This window comes from Clupea harengus, chromosome 22 (genome assembly GCF_900700415.2).
Source record: "Clupea harengus chromosome 22, Ch_v2.0.2, whole genome shotgun sequence".
Classification (NCBI taxonomy): domain Eukaryota; kingdom Metazoa; phylum Chordata; class Actinopteri; order Clupeiformes; family Clupeidae; genus Clupea; species Clupea harengus.
Window position 1 is genome coordinate 12405210 of NC_045173.1, and position 22633 is coordinate 12427842.

At 42.2% G+C, this 22633-nt stretch overlaps 3 protein-coding genes across 10 annotated transcripts in view; 2 read left to right on the forward strand and 1 right to left on the reverse strand.

Annotated features, from left to right (window-relative positions):
- Positions 1-1482: 1482 nt before the first annotated feature.
- c22h4orf33 (chromosome 22 C4orf33 homolog) lies at positions 1483-4836 on the reverse strand. Of its 4 annotated transcripts, none has more exons than XM_031559835.2 (7): positions 4751-4836; positions 4107-4151; positions 3726-3916; positions 3465-3525; positions 3257-3308; positions 2959-3158; positions 1483-2599 (listed from the first exon to the last, which is right to left on the reverse strand). In XM_031559835.2, exons 3-7 carry the CDS (start codon positions 3904-3906, stop codon positions 2503-2505), a joined length of 591 nt encoding a protein of 196 aa, XP_031415695.1. In that variant the 5' UTR covers positions 3907-3916; positions 4107-4151; positions 4751-4836; the 3' UTR covers positions 1483-2502. The 4 variants fall into 4 exon arrangements, with proteins under 4 accessions (XP_031415695.1, XP_031415694.1, XP_012692404.1 ...); XM_031559834.2 differs by lacking the exon at positions 4751-4836 and adding an exon at positions 4312-4446; XM_012836950.3 differs by lacking the exons at positions 4107-4151; positions 4751-4836 and adding an exon at positions 4312-4440.
- On the forward strand, positions 4442-17249 carry sclt1 (sodium channel and clathrin linker 1). Of its 4 annotated transcripts, none has more exons than XM_042703030.1 (23): positions 4442-4536; positions 4815-4900; positions 5495-5536; positions 5766-5830; positions 6010-6062; positions 6148-6220; positions 6349-6404; positions 7300-7435; positions 8203-8325; positions 8970-9035; positions 9947-10017; positions 10796-10886; positions 11179-11270; positions 11524-11701; positions 12147-12245; positions 13207-13278; positions 13443-13517; positions 13698-13843; positions 14217-14409; positions 14787-14983; positions 15186-15264; positions 16508-16603; positions 17134-17249. In XM_042703030.1, exons 3-23 carry the CDS (start codon positions 5503-5505, stop codon positions 17188-17190), a joined length of 2052 nt encoding a protein of 683 aa, XP_042558964.1. In that variant the 5' UTR covers positions 4442-4536; positions 4815-4900; positions 5495-5502; the 3' UTR covers positions 17191-17249. The 4 variants fall into 4 exon arrangements, with proteins under 4 accessions (XP_042558964.1, XP_012692531.1, XP_031415693.1 ...); XM_012837077.3 differs by having other exon boundaries at positions 4464-4563; XM_031559833.2 differs by lacking the exon at positions 4815-4900 and having other exon boundaries at positions 4464-4563.
- Positions 17250-20440: 3191 nt separating this feature from the next.
- Positions 20441-22633, forward strand: part of grk4 (G protein-coupled receptor kinase 4) — a 48932-nt gene continuing 46739 nt past the window's right edge. The window contains exon 1 of one of the 2 annotated variants that reach the window (XM_031560399.2): positions 20441-20835. In XM_031560399.2, the coding sequence (XP_031416259.1) occupies positions 20784-20835 (52 nt within the window). In that variant the 5' untranslated portion in view covers positions 20441-20783. The remainder of the gene's footprint in view (positions 20836-22633) is intronic. The other variant, XM_012837053.3, reaches the window with a different exon arrangement.

Sequence of the window (22633 nt, forward strand, 5' to 3'; positions counted from 1 at the left end):
AAAAACAGGAATGACTGAAGTGTCACGTTATGGACATAATGGAATCAATTAGCTTAACAGTTATGAATTATTTTCTCTGTACAAAGGAGGCAGAGCACAATTGCCTTTTTTTAACGGCTGACTTCGCCTTAATTCATTTTCAATAATGCTAATTTAGTTCTCTTTTCACAGGCTTAATTCATTTAAGTCATAATTTCACCACCTATGCTGCCAGTTTTAATGGCCCTGCATCATTATTGTCATGAATAAATTATTCATACAAATGATTATTTTCAGCTAATACTAGTAGTAGTTCTTATTGACTTTGGTGTGCCTAATTAGGTCATTTGCCATTTCTCATGGCTAAATGGAGCAGAATTGCATTAACATGGAGAATTACCGACTTCTAATTGAGTGCATGTACAGGGTGGTGTGCGAATACGACCACTTGGCATTCACACAACTTTGAATCATGGGTAGGTATGCATTCACATTGGCAGTATGGCAACACACTATAGATTCAAAGAAAGATAAAAATCGACAACCCAAAATGCCTCATCTTCAGACATTCACTCATTAACCACAATTGACATCTCATCACAAGACTGGATCTCTGGTCTCACGCACGCCTCCAGACAAAACACATTCCGCACTCACAGCCCTCACATGCCTCAACATGACAGCCTTCTCCAACCATTAGCATCTGTATCAATAACCAGTCAGCAAAGCCCTGCCTATCAACGTTAGTGTCAGGGGAGTCAATAAAGTTGGTAAGGTTGGAGTCATTAGATGCAGCAGTTAACATTCTTACCACTGCCCGCAGAGAGTAATTAAATTAGGTTAGGTGTCTATAAGGGGCTTAAGCAGTGTGTTGGCTGTTTTGTGGTCAACTGGATAACTCCCGACTCCAATTTAGAGTGGGTGATATTGCTGGACAGGGGGACATGGTCAGCCGATACTGGTTGTGTTTGCACTGCAGACCTTGGGTAGTACTGGAATTAAATAAGTGCATATTTGTGGGGCCTTGTTGAATGTTTAACCAAAGCTAGATATCATGAAAGTGAGTAATTGAAAGTGATGGCTATTTATGCTTTAAACCTTTTCTTCAAGGTCATGATAAAATGTTTTAATGATGTCCTCTTATAAGGAGTCAACCTAGATGCATGTTTTTTTTTCTTTTCTTTAAGTAGTTATGAAACTAGTTAAGCCACCTGATCTTTGGGTTCCCTCTTCAAGACTAATCACACCCCATGAGCTCGACATCACCACGGCATCTCTGATGTGATGGCACCATTCTTTCAATATGGCTGTGGAGACACAGAGAATTACAAACTTGCTTGCCTCCACTCCTCAGCACAGCCACGCTGAGCTATAATGAGGGGCTTATGGGGAGAGTTCTCAAGGTCTAATCACTGTCGGATTTCAAAGCAGGAGGACCAATTAAAATGGATAGGGCTCAATAACGGATTACAAGCCACACAAAAAAAATCGATGGCCCATGTCTCGGATGAGCAAAGTGTTTTTTTTTCTTCTTTATTTCTGATGCAGTAGCAAGAGCATGGTAAGGACTGGGGTCTTCATAAGGCTGAGAAGAGATTGGAATAAAAACTAAATACACATAGGAATGTGCCTGGGTCCATTTGGAGGTAAAAAGACAGGGAAAAGAGAGATAAGAGTTACTACTGAGGGAAAGTTGGACATAACTTAAATAGAGTAGCAAAATTGGTTATTTTCTTTTCTGTACACAAATATATGGACTAAAGCTCTTATGGGTTGACTGCACATTGCGCACACTGTGCATTGTAATTGCATATGATTACATGTCATTATTTTATGGTAGGTGTTCCAAATGGCACCACTCTGATCATCAAGCACTGTACTTTGGACAGGTGTCATCAGATGGGCAGAAGTGCTGTACAAACTGAGTGGTCCTTTTTGACAGTTTGACAGAGCATATGCTATACTAAAACTGCATCTGTTTCCAGGTGTTTTTTTTTTACTGTTCATGTCTAAATGCAATTCTCAGATTTTTGTACAATTTACCAGATTGTTTCCAAAGACAGATGGTAGACATATTTAAATAAATTATAGAATTACACTTGTTATTTTATGATTGGTAGTGATATCCCTGATTTAACATGCACATACAAAGAACTTTTTTTTACAAGAAACACAGAGGGAAAACATCTTTCAAAATGGTTGGAACAGCAACATATGCATTAAATGTGTTAATTACTTAAGAGCTGCAATTTTGTCAGCCACTTGCAGTAATCCTGTTCCACCGATTAAATCTTTACTTATCACCACTGCATATTTATGTTACTGTGTATGTTGTATAGTAAAGTGTATTTATCTGATTAAAACATTGGGTAATATTTTTCTCTGACATACCATTAATGCAATATAAATTTACAAGCTATAATAAACAGTTTATATTCTCATTATATTGATAACACAGTTATCAATACTGTAATAAGGAATTAGCCCTTTGAACTTGTGACTGTAGCTTCAGGACTCAATCAGTCAGCGTTTTCCTTGCCAAAGGTCAGATTCAGGCTGTACCCATTCGTCACCCATGATACTCTGCAGGCTGAAGGACTGGAAGTATTCAAGTCGGTGGCTATCAGATGGACACAAGCAGAATTCAATTACCATACTAACCAAGGGAGTTGTTATGGAACTAACACATGCTTGCTTAACAATCCTAGCTGGCATGCACATACCGTTTAACTGTTTTAAATCAAAGCAGGTAATTCATATTGAATATTGCCAGTGCTATAAAGGCAATAACACTAAAGACAACTGATATTTAAAACATGCTACTGTTAAGACGTTTAAGGCCTTCTACTTGGCAACAACGCCCATAACAGTATTAGGGGATGCTCCTGCCTCTCATGTATCATTGCTTAAATAAACATCTGACACAGAAAAGTAAATTTTATGGTGACCATAAAAGGGCAGCCAAGTAGGCATACTTACAAGTCTGGTCCTTGGCCCTCCACAAGATCTGCCTTGGGTACTGGGTACAAAGCCTCATAGATCCTAGAGCCCCCTGCCCCATGGATGGCGTAGGAGTTCATCTTGTCTACACCTGGTGGGAAATATCTCCAAGGCAGGAGTGCTTCACCGCTCCATCTGTCTCCATCGATTGTGGCACTGAATGCCAGAGGCAGTGCTTGCTTTACAACAAAAAAAGGGGTAAAGAAAATAATTAAATCAATACATTTCAAACAAGCCATTTGTAACAGAACGGGATTCTCTTCATTGTGTGGCATACCTGAAAAGCATTGTGTTTCCCAGACAACAGGAGTATCAAGTGCTGGCCATGTCTGTTAATCAGTCAAACGATCAGTCACACAGTTGGAAAACAGATTCAAAGAAAACGCAGTTATACGAACACCACTACAGCCGCACATCTCTTGAACACACATCTCTTTTACACAACATAAGCAAAATTCAGTGTTTCTAGAATGTATTGGACTTACGGGCACACTTCCACCTCGAGGTACTTCTCATTGGAGCTGTTCAAGAAGAATGATTCCACCACTGTACCAAAAAAACATCGGGTTTTATGAGTGCTCATCAGTAGATAAAATTCATTTAAAAACCGTCACTTAGAAATCAAATATTACTATCATTATAATAAACAAAGCCTTGGATGATTGAAAAAGGAGAGAACACTACTCAAGTATGTGCAACCATGAAACTGGCTAAATTCTAGTAGGTCACTAAGTCGATTTTCGCACCTTCATAATCCCACAGTCCAGGGAAAGGTTGCCCAGAGGGACCAGGTGGAGCTGGAGGATCGTTGAAGAAGGGAGCTGAAACTTCCATCCGTAAGCCGCCTTCACCAGGGGAAAATCTAATCTTTACTGGATCATGGTTAACAGATAAACTGTCCCAAGTATTCTCAATGCGATACTCCATCTGCTTATATCTGGGGGAAAACACAAGTACAAATAACTACAAATATTTGCAATCATTAGCATTTCATGACTAAAGATAGAACATAACTATAGGCCTACATTCACAATTCCAGGAGTAGAACTAACATATATCAGTCTGAACCGTTCAGAGAGGTACAGGTAGGCTAAATTAAACACTGTTTTACAACTGCCTCTACTTACTCAGTTCACAGGCGAGAAGGATCTGTTAGAGGCAAAGATCTTGTTCTAGTTTTACATCACAAGGAGAACATCAAAGTCATAAAACTATAAAAGTAGGTATGGTTCGCATTCTACTGCTCGTGTTCTATGGACCCGGAATTGACGCGCAAACCTATCTCGTGACAAAAGAGAGTTCAAATGTATCCTCCATGCAAAAATGACATACCTTATGATTCACATAATGCTAACAACGCCATCTTTAAACGGAAGAGTACTTCTATCAAAAAATATTAACATCTTGTTATGTCTCAGATCATGGGATTGACCAAAAACCAGCCTATGTGCGTGAGTCAACTTCCAGACGCACGGCGTCGATTTGTGCGATTTTGATTGGTCCAGTCGTATCACTTCAAACTTGATGGCGGAAGGATTTAGCCTAAAGTGAACACTGGTTTGCAAGACACTAAGTAACTTAACTGTACATATCAAACGTTAACCTTGTAATTTGAATGTAATCTCAGGCTAATTTGTTAGATACTAACGTGTATTAACAATAACAAAAAAGTGCATCATCTGTCTCTACTGTAAGCTAATGTTTGATAGCATAACGTTAGTTATGAGACACCAGGCTGGCTGCAAACCAAAACCAGCATGTATTGACTAACCTTACGAGGTAGCTATCTAATAAGATGCAGTCTCGCCGCATTTCCGTCGAATCTTAAATTTCAGAGCTTATCGTTGCGGTGGTGCAAAGGCAGGGTTCGTCTTTGGTATTGGACGTCTACTTTACCCCAGCTAGCTATCCAGCTAGGCAAGTAAGTTAGCTTGTACGCTAGCCACTACGAAGCACTTGCGATGATAATTTGTATGGGATATGACATACATTTTGACTACTATAACTGCTATATTGCCATCTTCCTCACATTGTGGCCATTGCTTACGTTACTTGCTTGAATTGCTTGTTGACTTTTCTAGAAGGCTATTGCTACAGTACAACGTGAGCAAGCCAGCTAACATATAATTTCCCTGAAGAGGCGTTGTTGTTGGTTTTACCTGTTGTTATGTAGCTAGTTGGTATGCTACGGAGGAAATTGGCTAGAGGTCTACTCTGTATCTAGGGTGCTACACACAGCTGACGTTAGCGATAGCCACTGTTCAATCACGACTTCCACACGACCTTGTCCAACCACTAAGTCATTTTAATTTAGCCAAGGTTTTGTAACTGAATACAATACTGAACACTTGATTTTAACAAGTGTGATATTTCAGTAATTTTGATTAATAATGGTGTTGAACCGTTTGAATACCTGCTTGTTAGTTTCTTTGTGGGGATTTGATTGCTGGATTAACGTTATCCGCTGGTTAGCTAGCGCCAACACATTTTAAAGAAAGCATTTGTTGTAATACAGGTTGCAGGATGTCAGCAGAAAACGAATTTCGACAAGATCAAGGTATGGATTTTTCATTTGAGGCTTATAATATGAATTACAGACAAGTGAAAGGTGACTTGTCATCACCTACAAACTCGCTTTAATGCTTGATTTGGTGTGCTGTCTTTCAGCAGTGCATCTTGGGGTTGGCAGTGACATTGTGGACAGACATGATTCCATGATCTGTCTTTTTATATTTGTATGGTTAATGTGAGGGCACACTGTTGAGTTTTTTTAATGCATTTCCCAGGTCCCAGGCAATCTGCTGGCAGTGGGTACCAGGATCCTCACATCTCTCCAGCAATGTATCCACAGGTATTTCTCTTCTCATTTTGGTAAAGCCCAAGTCCATTAAACACTTTAGTCAGGAGCCACAACTGACAGCCTGCCATATGGCCACTGGAGTGACAAATTAAACACAGACCTATCCAGTCACATCAGTTACGGAACTATGTTTGTGTACAGTCTCTAAAATGATTAATTTTTCCCTAAAGCATGGCGATTACATGGGCTTGGAATCTCCTGGTCCCTTGTCAATGGACAGAAGGTTAGTGATACAGCCTTTGTGTTTCCTTGCCTGAGTCCCATTGAAAGGACACAAGCATGACCACGTTTTCCGATATCTCTTGCAGCATCATGGCTCCACTCATAGCAGAGTATGACCGCCACATCGATGACATGACCAGGCAACTGCAGCTCTATCAGGTGCAACCATTTATTTATTTTACCACTGTATATTTTGACAGTTTTGTTTGCTAAGCATTCTGTCGTGCAAGGGTTGGCAATGAAAGCATTTCCATTGGTAACTTTTTACTTGTTTATTTTTATTCCAGAGGCAGATGGCTGACATCAAAGTGAAACTTGAAACCGTCATTCAAGAAAATGAACGGTATATGTAAAAAAGTGAAAACCTCTAATCATTGAAGCAAAAAGTCTGCTATTTGTCATGGCAGTTTGCATCAGCAGACCAAAGCAAGACTAACTTATCTTGCATGGTCTTTGATTATTTTATTTATTTATTTTTTCGACAGCACATATTTTACTATCTGTTTTCATAAGGCATGGCTATTTCTGTTCAGTATTTTAATCGTTGATGTGTACTAACATTAATTGAACACTGTAACCTGCAGCATAGGTCTTGATACTGATAGATGGTGCTTGATGTTGGTAAGGGTTACAGTGGGAAACTTTGTGAAAATTAATTGTGGGGGGAACAAATCAAGATTCTCTCAGCTGAGTATGGACATCGTAAATGGCTCGTGTATGCAAATCAGTGAAGAGGCTATGTATGGTCCTTGTCACAGAAATACATTATTATTTTTATTTTTTAATTTTTTTATTTCTTGGCTTAAAAAAGGACAAATATTCTGTTAATTTTAGGGACGCACCAATGCTTTTTCTTCAGACAGAGTACAAGTACTTACATTTGTGTACTGACACTAAGTCAATTTGCTTCTGCCGGTGTTCTATCAATGTCTCCTACACAACTGTTTCCGGTATGCAAATCTGATCGGGCAGCAAAAAAATGCCAGAACATCTCCTTACCGCAATTTACCTTGAATTTAATGTAATGTTGCCATGAAGTGGTATCGGTGGTATCAGGTATCGGGGTATGTGAGCGCAGTGTCGGCCCAGTACCTGATACTGGTATTGGTGCATCCCTAGTTCATTCAAAAGTTTGGCATAGCCATAAAAGAACAATGTCCCTGTGTACATTGTGTTATTGATCTCCCTACAGCCTGCGATGTCATTTTATAATGTGTGTTTGTTTTTACGGGGTGAAGTCTGCATTCGGAGCTTCGTGCATCAGTGGAGAAACAGCTCCAGACGTTGCCAGTGGGGTCCAGCTTGGATGGGGAGTCAGTGGCCGACGACGTGATCCTGAAGAGCCTAAAGGAACAGCTGGAACATTCAGTCAATGTGAGTGCATGGAAACTCTCTCTAATCTACCAGCTGAGGGACATTTACACATCAGTTAGCCTACTTCAGATAGGCCTGTTTTATAAAATGTACCGCTAACTTGCCTTGCTTCACCTTTGCCAGTCTTTAACCATTCTCCTTCTGTTTTCCTGAACAATCCGTTGTTATTTAAAAAATAATCGTTGCAGAACAGGAGGGCTGTTGAGGGGCTTTTGGCAGTTGCAGGCAGTTTGAAAAGTGATGTGGTTGGTCATAAATCAGAGTTGTCAAGACATTTTTTAACCCAATTTTCATACATTTGAACTACATACAATTGTAACTCCTAATAAGAATAAGATTGATACTTGACCATTTCTCTTGCCCCTCACACATTCACTGCGTTCACGGTGGTCAGGAACTGTTCCACTGGATTCAGATTAGGGCAGGAGAATATGAGCAGTGAGTGTTATCCTCATAGCCTCTTTATCCTCATAAAACATCCAATAGTCTAAACTATCACAGGGTTTTCAAGCGCTCCCGAATCAATCATTTTTGTATTTACTGTAATCAGTCACTGTAATCCCCCCTAAAAACTGGGCTGGGGTGATGTATTGTCTTGCATAGCCAGACTTGTGGCTTGCTTCTTCTAAAAAAATATATATATATCTGTCTTAACCATAAGTCCATGCCTCGGAGGGTGGGCTTGTGTTGACTTCTAGAGCTACTTGTATATGTGGCTCTGTGTGCAGTGATGTGTATACCTGTCAAACTGTTGTGTGTGTGTGCAGGAGAAGCAGTGGGCTATGGAGATGTGGCAGACAGCTGTGCAGGAGCTGGAGAGGCTGCAGAAGCTGCATCAGAGCTCTGTGACTGATGGCCAGGCACAGGCCTCCCAGCACCAACAACTTAGGGTGAGGCTAGAAGACTGTCTCTCTCTTTCTTTCTTTCTTTCTTTCTTTCTTTCTTTCTTTCTTTTTTTCTTTCTTTCATGTTCTCTCACTTTTTCATGCTCTCTCTCTCTCTTTTGTGCTTGCTCTCTCTCTGTCTATTAGCTTGCGAGTCTGGTGGTTCGTGGAAAGTGCACAGAAATGTGCTTTGTTGATTAGGCTGCAACAAAGGAAATGTGAGCTCTTATTGTACTGGATCTGTTCGTTTTCCACTCATTGTTCAAGGACAGCGCAGAAATATATTTGAGTCAAAGTAAATCCCATGCACTTGTTTAACTTCATCTGTCCAATGAGTAATATTCTATCCATGCGGTTTCATTCCATCCTCTGAGCTGCTGTTATATTTTATGGTCACTGGAGGGCGCTAGTTCACAATATTATATGGGCCCATGAGTCAAAATGAGGATTGTTTAAATACATCTTTCAAGTTTGTTTTTGGCATGTATTTACCATTCATAAGAATATTACTTTTTAGAGCATGTGAATATACTAATAATTTCACTCGCTATAAAAGCACATGGCTAATGAACTTTGACTGAAGTCCGTTAGCTCTCGGCTTATTGTGTTATTCTCATGCTGTTTGTGTTTGTCATGTTCTTTTGTCTTAGAACCAACTAGTCCAAGTCCAGCAGCATTTACAGAAACTTCAAAGCGTGAATCAGAAGCTTGAGTTGGTAAGATACTGTATGCTCTCTCTAAATGATGCCTTTTGATAAATGTTTAATTTAAATTGTATGTCCTCAATGCTTTCAAGCATCTTGCACACAATGGGAAGGCGCAATATCATCAAGTTGCCGCTAGAGGGCACTAATTTGAGACGTGGCTAGTAAATTTCAAGTGGGCTAGTAAATGGTATACCTGTTGTTTAGAATTAGACTGAAGGAGCACTTAATGTAATGTGCTGCAGTAGGTACCACAAATTACTCAGTGCTAAAGTGTGGTCATATATTCATCAGTATAGTATATGTGCAGTATATAACTTGTTTAACTGAGCCCTGTTCATGAGGTAGATTGTTTGTAAGTGCAAGTGTATGTGTGTGAGAGCAGCCTAAATCCTCCTCCGGCTCTTGTTAAACACAGAGGCCTCATGCGCCTAAGTCTGGCCCTAAGTCTGATATTACGTAATGCTCTCAGACGACTGGTAATCCCTCATGCTGCTTAAGGTGGCGCAGCGTGTCGACACACTGTGAGTTACCGCTGCTCTTCAGTCTGCACGTCAGTCACTGTTCACCTGAGCTCCCCAGGGCCCAGGCTCCTCCCCCAGGGCAGCAGGCGAGTGGAAACCCTATCCACCCCCCCTGATGAATATTTGACGACAGCCGAGGGGTGGGGTCCTCTCCCGCGCAGTCGCTCCTCTCTTGTCTTGGGTTTTCTCCTGCCCTGTTCTTTTTTTTTTTTGGTCCTACACTTTTTTTTGCGTCTCTCCCTTCTCTCGCGTCTCAATGATCCTCTGCCCCTCGCCCCCCTGTGTTGTGAGGCTAGAGGTGTGTGTGTGTGTGTGTGTGTGTGTGTGTGTGTTTGATGCTTGGCCTGGGTCTGTGTAGTCATGACTCAGCGGAACTTGTATCTCTCGTGCCAAACCCAGACAAACCAGCAGTTCCTGAAGACCGTGACGGAGCAGAGCACCGAGCTGGAGGAGGTGCGTGGCCAGCTCAGGTAAGCCTGCCAGCAGTGCGCCTGTCCCCAGAGAAGTGATTATCCCACACAGGCCCAGCAAAGGCCACATAGTCACAGGTTATCCTGACCCAGCCAAGCATCACTGTCGTGACTTCAGTCATATGCAAGTGTCTCAGGAAGTGAAGCTGAATTGGGTTAGAATGTACTCGATAGAGTATGGCAAACAGAAATGCTTATTAAAAGAAAATCATTCTTTGTTAAAGCATAACTCTTAAAAATATGTTTTGTGTCTGGATGTTTAATAACTTGAAGCATATTTGGGAATGTTCTGATAAATAGATCTACATCCTCTGCTAATAATTACAATGACATGCTTACTAAGAAGTAAGCATGTCATTGTAATTATTAGCAGAGGATGTAGATCTATTGAACATTGAGATGTAATCTTGTCTATTGAACATGATACTGAATCCTCTTGAAAATATATGATTTCTAAAAGGGCTTTAATGACCCCACACCCATACTATTCAGTCATTATCACAGATTCACAGTCCCACCCATGTAAGTGAAGGTCATTTTTGATCAGCCAAAAAATGTTGAACCAGTAAAATCTTACCCAATGTGAACATCCTGAATATGAATGGCATTTAGTAAAAAGAAAATATAATCCATAAACAATAGAGCCTCTCTCCTTGTCTAAAGTTTGCAGAGAAACTGAGGAGCTAGTCATACCAATGGAGAAACGTGCTTTTGATTGCAAACAAACTGCGGTTTCCAGTAAAAAGCTTCCTTTTGGCCCTGATTCGCTCTCCCCTAGGCAGGCGAAGCTGGACCTGCGGACAGCCACTGGGAAAGTGGAGGAAATGACACGCCTCTTGCAGAACGTTCAGGAGCAGATGCAGAGGAAGGTGGGAGACTGCACACGCCTGCCGCACCCTCTCCACCCTCACCCTCACCTCCACAGGCCACAGCTCCGTGCTGCTCAGCCGGGGCTGGAGGCAGGCCAAAGAGCCTGTCCTGGAACCTGGCGTTCAGGCTTGCCTGTCATGTTGGATTCAAGCGTTTTTTGTGTGTTTAACAGTAGTGTTAATCTGAAAATGTGAATGAATTGTGTATGTAACAATGGTCTTAATCTATAAATTGAACCTGACCAAGGTGAATTTTGTGTGTGTGTGTGTGTTCACTCGCTCGCTTATTCAGGAGGAAGATGCCACCGAGGCACATGGCAGAGAGGATGCATCAGACCGCCGGCTCCAGCAACTCCAGACGGCTCTAGGGCAGCTGGAGAGCAGGTATGTGCCCCCCCATCATCCCCCCCCTCATGCGAACATGTTCATCACCCAGTGCCCCTGACTCTGGGGACTTGACGTGACGGCTTAATGATGTAAATACTCCATGTTGAGACCTCCCTGACATTGTCCACGCTCATAGGACAACTGTTAAAAGCCTGCCGTGCTTTTCTAGCCGCCATATGATGTCCGTTATGTGCTGTCCGTTGTGTGCTGTCTGTGTCGCGTCCTCACCCGCCTGCATGCCCCTTGGCAGGCTGAAGGCGGCGACGCAGGAGGCGGAGCAGGCACGGCGGGAGCGCGTGGCATGGGAGCGGCAGGTGGGCGAGATGCAGGGCCGCTGCTCCACGCTGGAGGAGGAGAAGTACGAGGCATACGACAAGGTGCGCGACTCCATCCAGCTGGCCGAGGAGGCCTCGCTACAGAAAGAGCAGGTGAGCAAAGGGATGATGAAATGACTAGTTTTAACTGTGATGGAAAAAAGCGTAGACGCAATTAAGATTTATATCTTTATTTTCAGCTTACAGATTCGTTTATAGATTATTGAAAGTGTGCCAGTAACATTTATTTATATAGTGTATATATACTGTATATATATATATTTATATATAGATATATGGACTATGTAAATGCAAATGGTCCCAAAAAATGCTTATTCATAAAATTGATCTATAGCTGTTAGACCATTTGATTTGTTTATTAGTGCCAACTTTGGGAAGTTTTGCTAAGGCTTAAGTATTTCCTGCAAACTTCTACTGTGACTGAGTTTGTGGCAAAGGTAAATTATATGAAATGAACAATCATCACAGACTGTATGAAACTGAATGCACAGATAGGACTTGAACTTGTGTCCTTAGCATGACTGTTCTCTGACCTCAGGCTCAGTTGCGGGAGAAACAGAAGACGGAGGAGCTGGAGAAGATGAAGGAAGCGATGAAACAGCTGGTGCAGGATGCCGCCGTGAGAACCCGCAAGGAGGTCTGTGTCTGCTCTGCATTTGCTGATAAGAAACCACATTCGGATGGCAGCACACTTGTGCACGTCTGTGGTGATGCAGGCATGTGCACAAGTGTGCTGTCATTTAGTGCATTAAGGTTGTTTGTTTGTTTTTTGGATTGGCAGATGAAATGAAAGGACAAATTATTTGGTATCATCCCACACCGTGTAAATTTGATAAAACTGAGTATATGTTGGGATTTACTGTAAGGTTAGTAGTAGGTTATATATCTGCACCACAAGCAATAAAGAATGGAGACCTTGGTCCCTGTGTTGTTGAGCAAGTACAGCTTAATTAGTATCTTTTGTAAAGTTCTTGTTATGTAGGATATTGCTACACAGGAGCTTTTCTGGAGGTCTGTAAATGGGAAGCAGACTTGTGACCACAGTAAATATGGGCATATTAATGTAGAGTCTTTGTGTAAGACTGAAATTTCACACAGATGCATGGTACAAGCATCTTTTTGCAAGCGTTTGGAGTTGCAGAAGTAGTAGTCCCAGCACCACCATGAATCAGGACAGTGGTCTTCACCTATTAGGGATTTCCTGCTGATGGCATTCATGCAAAGAAGCGCTTGTACTATTGACAGAGCGATATGTCTGGAATGCCATGAAGCTAGAAGGGCTCTTTTAGAAAGCAGACTTTCATCAAGTCCAAGAGGCAGCTCTTGTCAGTGCTACACCCCTCCAGTTTTCATAAAAAATCAGCCAGAATGTGTATATAATTATATTCTCAATGTTTATGAAGCCACACAGTCTTTGATTTGTCCACTCAGCCTGACATCATGCAAATGTAAGTGTAGGGGGCGTACTAAAGAAGAGGTTACACCACCTCCTCTGATAGCCCTTGTCCACCAACAGGGGACGGGTTTTTTAACAGGTTCCATTCAGGATTCTTTAAACTTTCGTCTTTCCCTCCACTGGTGACGGCCTTGTGTTTCAGGTGGAGAATGTCAGGAAGCAGTGTAACGTCCAGATCCATCGCATGGCAGAGGAGCTGTCTGCTCTCCAGCTGGTATGTTCAGTATTCAAGAGGACCAGTGTTCCTCAGTTTCAGTTACAGTGAGCACACCACACCTTTCAGTAACATCAGCTGCTTGACAAGAATGTATTTCATGTGTGTTTGTGAATTCCGGGGGTCTTGGCCACTGATTGTGTGTCCTTATTGGCTGTTGACAGGAATGCGCAGATAAAGAGTCTCAGATCGAGCGGTCCCACCGGGAGAGGAAAGCGGTGGAGGAGGAACTGGAGAAGGTAAGCACAAGATGGCCACCCTCGGGTTAGGCTATGGTGACCTGTTGACAAACTGACCCAGAGCGTTTAAAAGCGTTAAACCAAGAGAACAGAGGTGAACTACTAATACGTAGCAACGTCACAATTCTCCACTATCCCAGATGACTGTAGTTTGAGTGAACTGTATGTGTGTTATATTAGATGTACAGAGAAGGGCGAAGTGGTGAGCCAGAGTTTCGTAAAATGGAGGTCCTCCATCAGCGGTGCCTGAACGCTGAGCGACTAAAGGACGACATGCACCTCACCCTCCAGAGCACACAGACCAAGATGAAGAAGATGGACATGGAGTGAGTTTGGAGGAGCCACCCTCACACAGTCATACACTTCAACATGCTTCTTACAAACCGTATTGATAACCGGTCCAAATGAGTATGCAACACGCTTAAAAAAAAAGCATAATAGGGCGACAGTGGTTCAGGAGGTAGAGGAGTCGTTCAGCAGTTCGATCCCGACTGTCCTTGAGTACGACATTGAACCCCCAACCGTTCCTGATGTGCAGGTTGGCACCTTGCATAGTAGCCTCAGCCCATTCGGTGTGTGAATGGGTAGATGTCTGCAGCATTAACATCTAAAGCGCTTTGAGTGCTCTATGAGGGAAAAAACCTTAAAGATATCTCCAGGACTGAAGTGTTGAACAAGTGTGTGTGTGTGTGTGTATAGTTACACAGAGGAGCTGTCCCGGTGCCAGGATGAGGTGCGGCGTATGCAGGCTGCGCTGGTGGGTGCGCGGGACGACTGCGGCACCATCAGCGAGGAACGGCTGCAGCTGCAGCAGGAGAACCAGCAGCTACGCAAGGACATGGAGGAGCAGCGCAAAGCCAGCCTGCTGGTCCAAAGGAAGGCCAAGCAGCAGGTGTGTGTGTGTGTGTGTTTCACAGACACGCAAAACCTCACTCATACTCACGCCCAATATATGTGCCTCCGGCAATGGTCTACTTCAAGTGCCCACCAGGAACCATTTTCTAACATCCATGTTCCTTTTCTCTGGACACGGAAAGATAGCTGTCGATCATACAAAATGTATTTCCGAAAGTTCATAAGGTAGAATGAACAGTGTATAATGATATCACTTTTATACACATTTATTTATAAATAGGAAAAAACTGTTTAATTTTCATTCCATTGGTGTGTACTAGTATTTATTTCAGAAGAACTAAAAAAAAAAAGCCATCAACTGCACGCTGCTTTAGTGTGTGTGTGTGTGTGTGTGTGTGTGTGTGTGGTTGATAGGTGTCCCACATGGAGCAGGAGTTCTCTGTGAAGGAGCAGGGCCTGGACGCGCGGCTGCGGGAGCTGGAGGAGAGCCGTCAGAGCTCCAGCTCCGACCTCACCCGCCTGTTGCTGGCCCAGCAGAAGACCACCAACCGCTGGAAGGAGGAGGCTAAGAAACTCGCCGAGGCCTTCGAGTGCAAGCTCAGCAGCCTCAGGTAAGGCTGCCACCAACAACCCCACCTCCAACACGTATGCACACCATGCAGTCGTCTCTATTATGCATCCAGTGGGATGGCCTCTCAGAGCACTCAAATGTGTGCAGTGTCGTGGTTTCTGTGAAGGGACTTCATATTTTATGTTGCACTGATTTGCTCTTCATTGAAACACTATTGCCAGTCTCATTTGTTTGTGTTTTAGGAGTGAACTTCTGAGACAGAAACAGCGTTCTCAAGAACTTGATATTCAGCTGGAATCCGACCATGAAAAGATCCTGGAGGCAAGCATTAATACCAGTTTAAGACATGATCAACAAATACATTTGAATGTTAAGTGAATACTTTCAGGAAAGTCCAAGACATTACGAAAACCATTGCAATTGGAGGTACATAAATGTATTGGCTGAGAAATGGCAGTCTGTGTTTAAAGTTGCATTTAATGAATGAAATGCATCAATTTAGACAGTTTTGAATGGACAAGGTCATGTTGGGGATCACAAACTGCACAATTTCCTTTAGTCTTGTCACAATAATTTTCAATGAACTTTACCACAATTGTGCGAGACAAATATAACCTTGATGTTGCATGAAGATTGGATTGGATCTGGGATATTGCAGCGATTGCATGTACAGGTGGCATTTCTTTGTCACTATTGTAGATGAGTGAAACTAAGTCCACCAACATATTTCTGTTAAAAAAAAGAAATGTCCCTTGTTTGTAATCACCACAGTGATGCCATATGCAAGTTGTGAAAATGTTGGGTGACATTCAGTCTTGCCTGCGCAAGAAAATGTGTCTCAAAGAATAACACCTAATGAGAGAAGATAATGAGCATTTTCTTTGTCCCTGGAACCTTTTGTCCTTTTAAAGTCAGGGTAAATAATGGCATCAGTTTTATAATAATAAGATGAATGTGTAGAAGTTGGACCTCCTACTCATAAACAACTTTTTGTGTCGGCGTGAGGCGTGAAGTGTCAGCATGGCGCTCAGAGGGCAGAGCTTGTGAATGGAAGGCTGAGGCAGGGCACTGTAGGCAAGCTTAGTATGCGCTGATCTCTCCATCTACTAAAAACACGCCAGGCTTGTAGCACTGTAGGTGAGCTTAGTATGCGCTGATCTCTCTACTACAAACACGCCAGGCTTGTAGCACTGTAGGCGAGCTTAGTATGCGCTGATCTCTCTACTACAAACACGCCAGGCTTGATTTCACTGTAGGCGAGCTTAGTATGCGCTGATATCTCTATCTACTACAAACACGCCAGGCTTGTAGCACTGTAGGCAAGCTTAGTATGTGCTGATATCTCTATCTACTATAACCACGCCAGGCTTGTAGCACTGTAGGCGAGCTTAGTATGCGCTGCTATCTCTATCTACTACAAACACGCCAGGCTTGTAGCACTGTAGGCGAGCTTGGTATGCTCTGATATATCTGTATCTAATACAAACACACCAGGCTTGATTCACTGAAGTAACCCTGCTGTATTCTGTGTCTATGTGTCTGACTTGTTGTTGTTGTGGGGCAGTATGAGCGGCAGGTGGCGGAGTTCCAGGAGAAGAACGGCCGTCTGCAGAGGCGCCTGTCTCAAGCTGAGCAGAGAGCGGCCACGGCCTCGCAGCAGGTAGGGCTCACACTGCCAGTACCCAAACACTGCACTGCTTCCTAGGGGAGGCACGGGCCGGTATCAACATGTACCCTGATTCAGAGGTCCATTTGGACTGTGCTGTATTGCCAGAGCCCTATTGGCCAGCCCCTGTTACCAGGGTCTTGAGCTGTGCTTAGTTGATTAGAGAGGGGGCACTCAGATGGGACGGTACCAACTCAATAAGCACATCAGCCTGTTTGTCTCTTTAACTTAAAGGAGCAGTCTGCGATTCTAATCCAATATACATTTGGTCAGAGTCAGGGGTGAAATTTGATTAGCTGCTGAGTTCAAATATCAACAACCTTTCGTAAGAATCGCAGACACTACTTTTAACGATTCCAAGGCAGTATCTTAGGCTCTATGGTAAACCCTTATCGGATTGCATGCAGATTGTGTTAATAAGACATGTGAAAGGGTCTGGGTTTGAGGCTTAATGATCTGAAATTACTGATCTAAATGTAATCGTTCACTTTCCTACTTTCTTCCTCTTTTCTCTGTTTCTGCAGCTCAATATACTTCAGAGACGGAAAACAGCTTCCCTGGTGGATCTGGAGACTTTGTAATTAGTAGTAGGAGTATCCCCCCCATTTTTTAAATAAAAGTCTCATTGACGAACATTAAAGTGGAAAATGAGTTTCATTCAGTACTGCAAGGACTGAATCACTGACCAGGTGCCCTTTGCAGTCATGGACCTTTTGTGGTAATAAGGTTTCACTCAATAGTCTTAGGTCGTCATGAAATTAATTCGTTCCAATCCAAGTGTGGTTGTGTTGATTTCCGTAAGGGTGGCTAGCTAGTTTTAGAACAGAACTCCTTACTGCTGCTTTAATACTCAACTATCAGCAAGGTTTCACTGTGGTCTGACGTACATGACTCTTCTACTACCCTCTCGCACCTGATAATGCCATAATCCAAATTTGCATGCTCAACATTCTCTAACTCTGCCCAAGAGCATTACAGTAAGTGGTGAACTGCCCAAAATTGAGGGTAAAATGGTGCAGTTTACTAGAATACTTAATACTAGGGCTGTCAGCGTTAACGCGTTAATCTATGCGATTAATGCGGCCGCGATTAGCACGATAAAATATTTTAACGCAGTTTTTTTTTAAATATATATATATATTTTTTAACTTTAGTTTAGTTAGGGCTGTGTAGGCTACGGTTAACTCGACTTGCTCCTTTATTGATGTCAGGTGAAAACTTATGAGTGAAACAATAATACACAAGAAACAAAACACAGCAAGTTACTATTAGATTCATTACACCAAGAATCAGAGCAACAACAGATTACAACACAGCTGGCTAATAACGTCTGCCACCAACTGGGTAATGAATGAATGGTGTACTAACGGGCACATATTAGAACGTAACGTATCTAAATTAATAATAATTACATTTTACGTTACAACGAACTAACACAGTTCATAGAATTTAAACATAGGTCACTTAAACATATTTATCACAGTGTGAGACAGCTAAATAACTTAGTCATTGTTTTTGAGCGTGCAAGGGAAAGCATAATTTAATAGAGGCTTACTAGACATGTGCGTTACTAACTGTCACAGTTGTCAAAGTAAAAGTCTGTCAACAGAAAGAAATACAATAGTGTGTGCGTGCAGGGATGGATTACCGAACGGGCTGAACGGGCCCAGGCCCAAGGGCCCCTGAGCTCAGGGGGGCCCTAAACCAGAGCCTCTGCGTGAAGTCGCTGTTATTAACTCTGCTTGCTGTCAATTGTTTTTAGACTTTGTATTTGTTAATATCAGAAGTGGCTTAAATGTATCTCTTATTTGTGGTTGGAAGCGGTGTATTTTGTTACACGTCCTGACCAATGGTTTCATAATCCGTCCATGTGTGCTTGTCCATAGCAACACTACAACATGAAACATTAAATCACTCCAAGCAATATACATTTGCTGACCTAAATAAGATGCTATTTGTTTTTACTTGAGGTTATTTCAATACTTGACAATTTTAAGCTTGGCCTACCATTTTATAGGAGCGATGAGGGACCGGTGGGGCTTGAAAAGCCCCCCTTGTTCAAAGTGGGGAATGACAGAAAAAGTTTGAGAACCACTGTGGTAGTTGAAGATGGAGAGAGCTGAGGGATTGTTGGGCGGAAAGTCTCTGTTTAAGAGCCAAAATGACGGAACAATCGACAAAACTGAAGTTGTATGTAGCATTTGTCAAGCTGAATTTAGCTATCACATTAATGCAAAGCACATTAACGATCTTACGATTTACCGTCGAGGAGCACCATTGTGTTTAAAAAAAAGAAAAAAAAATACAATTAAACAACAGTGTCTAAAATTCACGCGGTATGAAGTGATTACTCGTTAATTTATAAGATTTAGTCTTAAGAAGAAAAAACAACTTTTAATCGCGATTAATTCATTTCAAAATGTGCGATTAATTAGTTAATTTTTTTTTCATCGATTGACAGCCCTACTTAATACCTTTTAACGAGATTCATTTTGAAATAGGTGTAAAAATAAATGTACTCCATTGATTACATTAAATTTAAAACGAACAAACAAAAAGCTCTATGCTGTCAGACTACTAGCTAACGTTTAGACATTCCAATGAACTACTGTCAGTTTTTATCATTTGAGTACAGCTGTCAATAAAGATTGCTATTCATCGCTCTCAACACCAGGTGGCAGTGTATTTAGACTAATTATTAATCAGGGAGGCAGAATCACCAGGGTGTGATTTGCTTAGTACTCAAGCACTGGAGTAAAAGTCCATCACTGGCACTCCCTTTGTTTTGCTGTTATGTTGTTTAAACAGTTTTGCTCTGTGATATTACTGATGGACTAATGCTTGTTCAACATGTCCTCGAAACGAAAGTAGTTAAGCTGGGACAACTCTTCAGTAATTTTAAGTAAATTCTAATTTAAGCCTTGCTTGGGGTTATCTAATGTATGGCCATACTAAATAGTAAACCCACCTATTAAGTGCTGGTGCGTTGAGTGGTGTAACATCTGCCAACGAGACAAACCTTAAATCATTTACCATTTGGCACCTGAATTAAATGCCACTCACATGGGCAGAATTTGAATTTGAAAATCAATGTTTATTAACAGTGCATCCAATATTTGTCTGTTTTAGGCTTACCTGACAATTATCTGTTGTCTTTTAAACAAATGTTAAAAACCTGAAGTATGTACCTCAAGTCTAATAATACTGCAATTTAGCAACATACACAGCACTGAGTAGTTTTGTGTGATGCTTTGTGTGATGCTCCAAGATGACCTTCAGAGTTGATTTCTTCTGGTGTATGTAGAGTTCAACCTCCGAAAAAAAATCCATTCATCTATCACTCTTCAGTGTCCCACGTACAAATGCAGGTACTGCTCCAACATGTCTGCATGGGGACCTGGTGCTCCTGTGCCCAGCGCATACCTCTATGCTTGGTGGTTCTGACTTGTTTTTCAGACGCATAGAAGAGATGAGTATGTGGCCTAGATGTTGGAAAAATGTTTATCTAGAATCAAGGACAGTATGTCCATGGCCACCAACATCTCTCTGCCTACTGTTTCATGAGCCACTGAATATTAGTCTACAGAATCCATTACCAAGAGGAAATTTCATAACCGCATGTCTTTTGAACATATCTGTATCCCTCTGTGGAATTTGCCATAAAAGTTTTGGCCTCTACCATAGCTTAAACGGCAGGTCAGGGGTCATTCACTCATCCAGCTACCAAAAAATAAAGACCCTTCATCAACGGAAGCAGTGGCATTTCTTAACAAAGTAATTACCAAAAAGATTGTTCACAACGGCATTTGACTTTGTCAGTGTTGCCCGTTCACCGTATGTGTGTGTGTATGTGGTAAGCCCGTATGTATGTGTGTGTGGCTGTAAGGTTACACGGTTGTAAACTGATCCCTCCTACTCTCAGGCTAGCAGAGCGAGCGAGGCAGGAAGGAAGGCTAGGCATTGAATGCTAACAAGGGGAGTTCATGTTGGAACTGTTCTAGATGGTGGGTGGTTTAACATCAAGCTATGGAGAAATACCATTAACCTGGTATGTGCCAGCGCGATATTCACGTTGATCGTCATCATCATTACCATCATCATCATCCGCACAACCGTCTTAATCTTTTCCGTTGAGTGAAATGTATCGGGACTGTTCGGGATCCGAATTCTGACAATGGAGATTGAAAATATCGTGGCCAACACTGTGCTGCTGAAGGCAAGAGAAGGTAAGCCACATCAGGGAGAATTCAAGGGGGGGAACGAAGAAGACCGAACCATAACAAAGACACGACTCTGCCATTCTTTGGCTGTCCACAATCTGCGCAGTAGTCTGCCGTTCATTTGCATTCAGATAAATTCTGTCAGGCAATCGGGAACATACAGTATTGTCCAGGCACCTTTTTGTGTGCTGATAACGCTGCAATGTCAACGAGCGAGGTAGTTAATTTGCGGATCAATACCCACGTCTGTTTTAAGACATCAGTAGCTTTGGATCACATAGCCTATGGTGGGTTTTCACGCTTCGCACTGTTACAAAGTATCAAACAACAAGGGATAACTTACATTTTTGGAGACGGTACTCTGAAATCACATTCCATGTTTGTTAAATGCTAGGGGGTTGTGTTACCTATACATGCAATTATTTCAGTGAGAGAATAAGAGTACTACGCAGGTTTGATTGTGGGGTGGCCTTGCCCATGTATTGCTTTAGCCTACCATTTTTGAGCTTCAGCGAGGTTATTGAAGGAAGGTGGTGTCATAGGTTAGTATAGGCTACTTATCATGCATCATATTTCACCTCGTAGTCAAATTGTGTAATATTTTTCACGCAGAAATAATATTTTACACCATATGAATATAAGGGGCGGGGGGGTAGTGAATCGTAAGATGAGAGGGGGCCAAGTGTATGCTATAGGCTACGTCCAGGCCTGGTATATTCAGTGCGGAGAGGGAAACTGCACACGGTGTACCCCCATCTCCGCCAGCATTACCTGGAAATGAAGCGAATCTGCAGTTAGGCCTTGAGTTAGCAGACGCCGAATGACTAGGAAAGACAAATTGCATTCCAATTTTCCCGTAGTGTCTGTTGGATGTAGAAGGACGGGCAGTTATGACCGGTGATTGCCCTGGGCTGTTCGTGCATGGCGACAGAGGCAATTGACGTCCATCGGTAGTGGTGCTAGGGTGGGAGACGCGTTGATGGATCCCTTGGTGTTCAAGCCAAGGGGGAGACGGTTATCAGATGACTAGTGGAGGTCAGCACGGGCACCGTGCTTAGTCTCGCCTTTTGCATGTTTACTTAAAAATCGACAGCATTCATGTTTGACTAGTTGTCAAAATGCAATGCATTTTATTAGCTGTTGAGTGAAAGGCTACAGCCTTATCGGATTCCGTTGCATGGGTTTTTAAAGTAGCGTAGCACAAGATTGAGCAGGTGTTCTTCCACTTCACGGGCTACCCGTTTTTGACTTTTACTAGGCCTATTTATTTTTTGATGTGATATATGCACTTTATACCATAGGAGTGTGTTCTCATTGAAATGAGGTTCCCTAATTTTGTTCCAGCCGATTACAAAATCAAACGATGTTTCCTGGCTAAATTGGAGGTTGGGCGAAACAGGCCTGTATATTCATTGAAAGCGTGGGTACAGAAGGTCCCGAGGCTGCCCCAAAAGATCACGTAGTCCTCAGTTAAGTGAAAATTGTGTTGGAAAAAATGTCGGATTGGTAAAAACACTGGCGCTGACGTGCCCATTCACGCATCCTGATTGACTCAGCAATCTATAAATTAAATGTCTGCCTGGCAAGTTGCCCCCTCACAACATCGAACACACCGGTAGTCACATTTACCTATTGTTTACATTTATAATGAAGTAGTGGATTTCTCTGTAACTTTAGTTGAAAAAAAGTGCAACACCTGCAAGAGATGCATAATAACCATCAGAGGTGGGTAGAGTAAGCAAAAGCTGTACTCATGTAAATGTATTGTTCCTATATAACAATATTGGCTCAAGTAGAAGTAAAA

Coding starts and splice junctions, on each gene's coding strand:
- c22h4orf33 (XM_031559835.2), bottom strand. CDS start 3,906: ATGGAGTATCGCATTGAGAATACTTGGGACAGTTTATCTGTTAACCAT. Junction 3,309..3,464: donor CTCGAGGTGGAAGTGTGCCC/GTAAGTCCAATA, acceptor ACTGATTAACAG/ACATGGCCAGCACTTGATAC. Junction 3,159..3,256: donor GGAAACACAATGCTTTTCAG/GTATGCCACACA, acceptor TTTGTTGTAAAG/CAAGCACTGCCTCTGGCATT.
- sclt1 (XM_042703030.1), top strand. CDS start 5,503: ATGTCAGCAGAAAACGAATTTCGACAAGATCAAG. Junction 13,518..13,697: donor TGGAGGAGGAACTGGAGAAG/GTAAGCACAAGA, acceptor GTGTTATATTAG/ATGTACAGAGAAGGGCGAAG. Junction 13,844..14,216: donor ATGAAGAAGATGGACATGGA/GTGAGTTTGGAG, acceptor GTGTGTGTATAG/TTACACAGAGGAGCTGTCCC.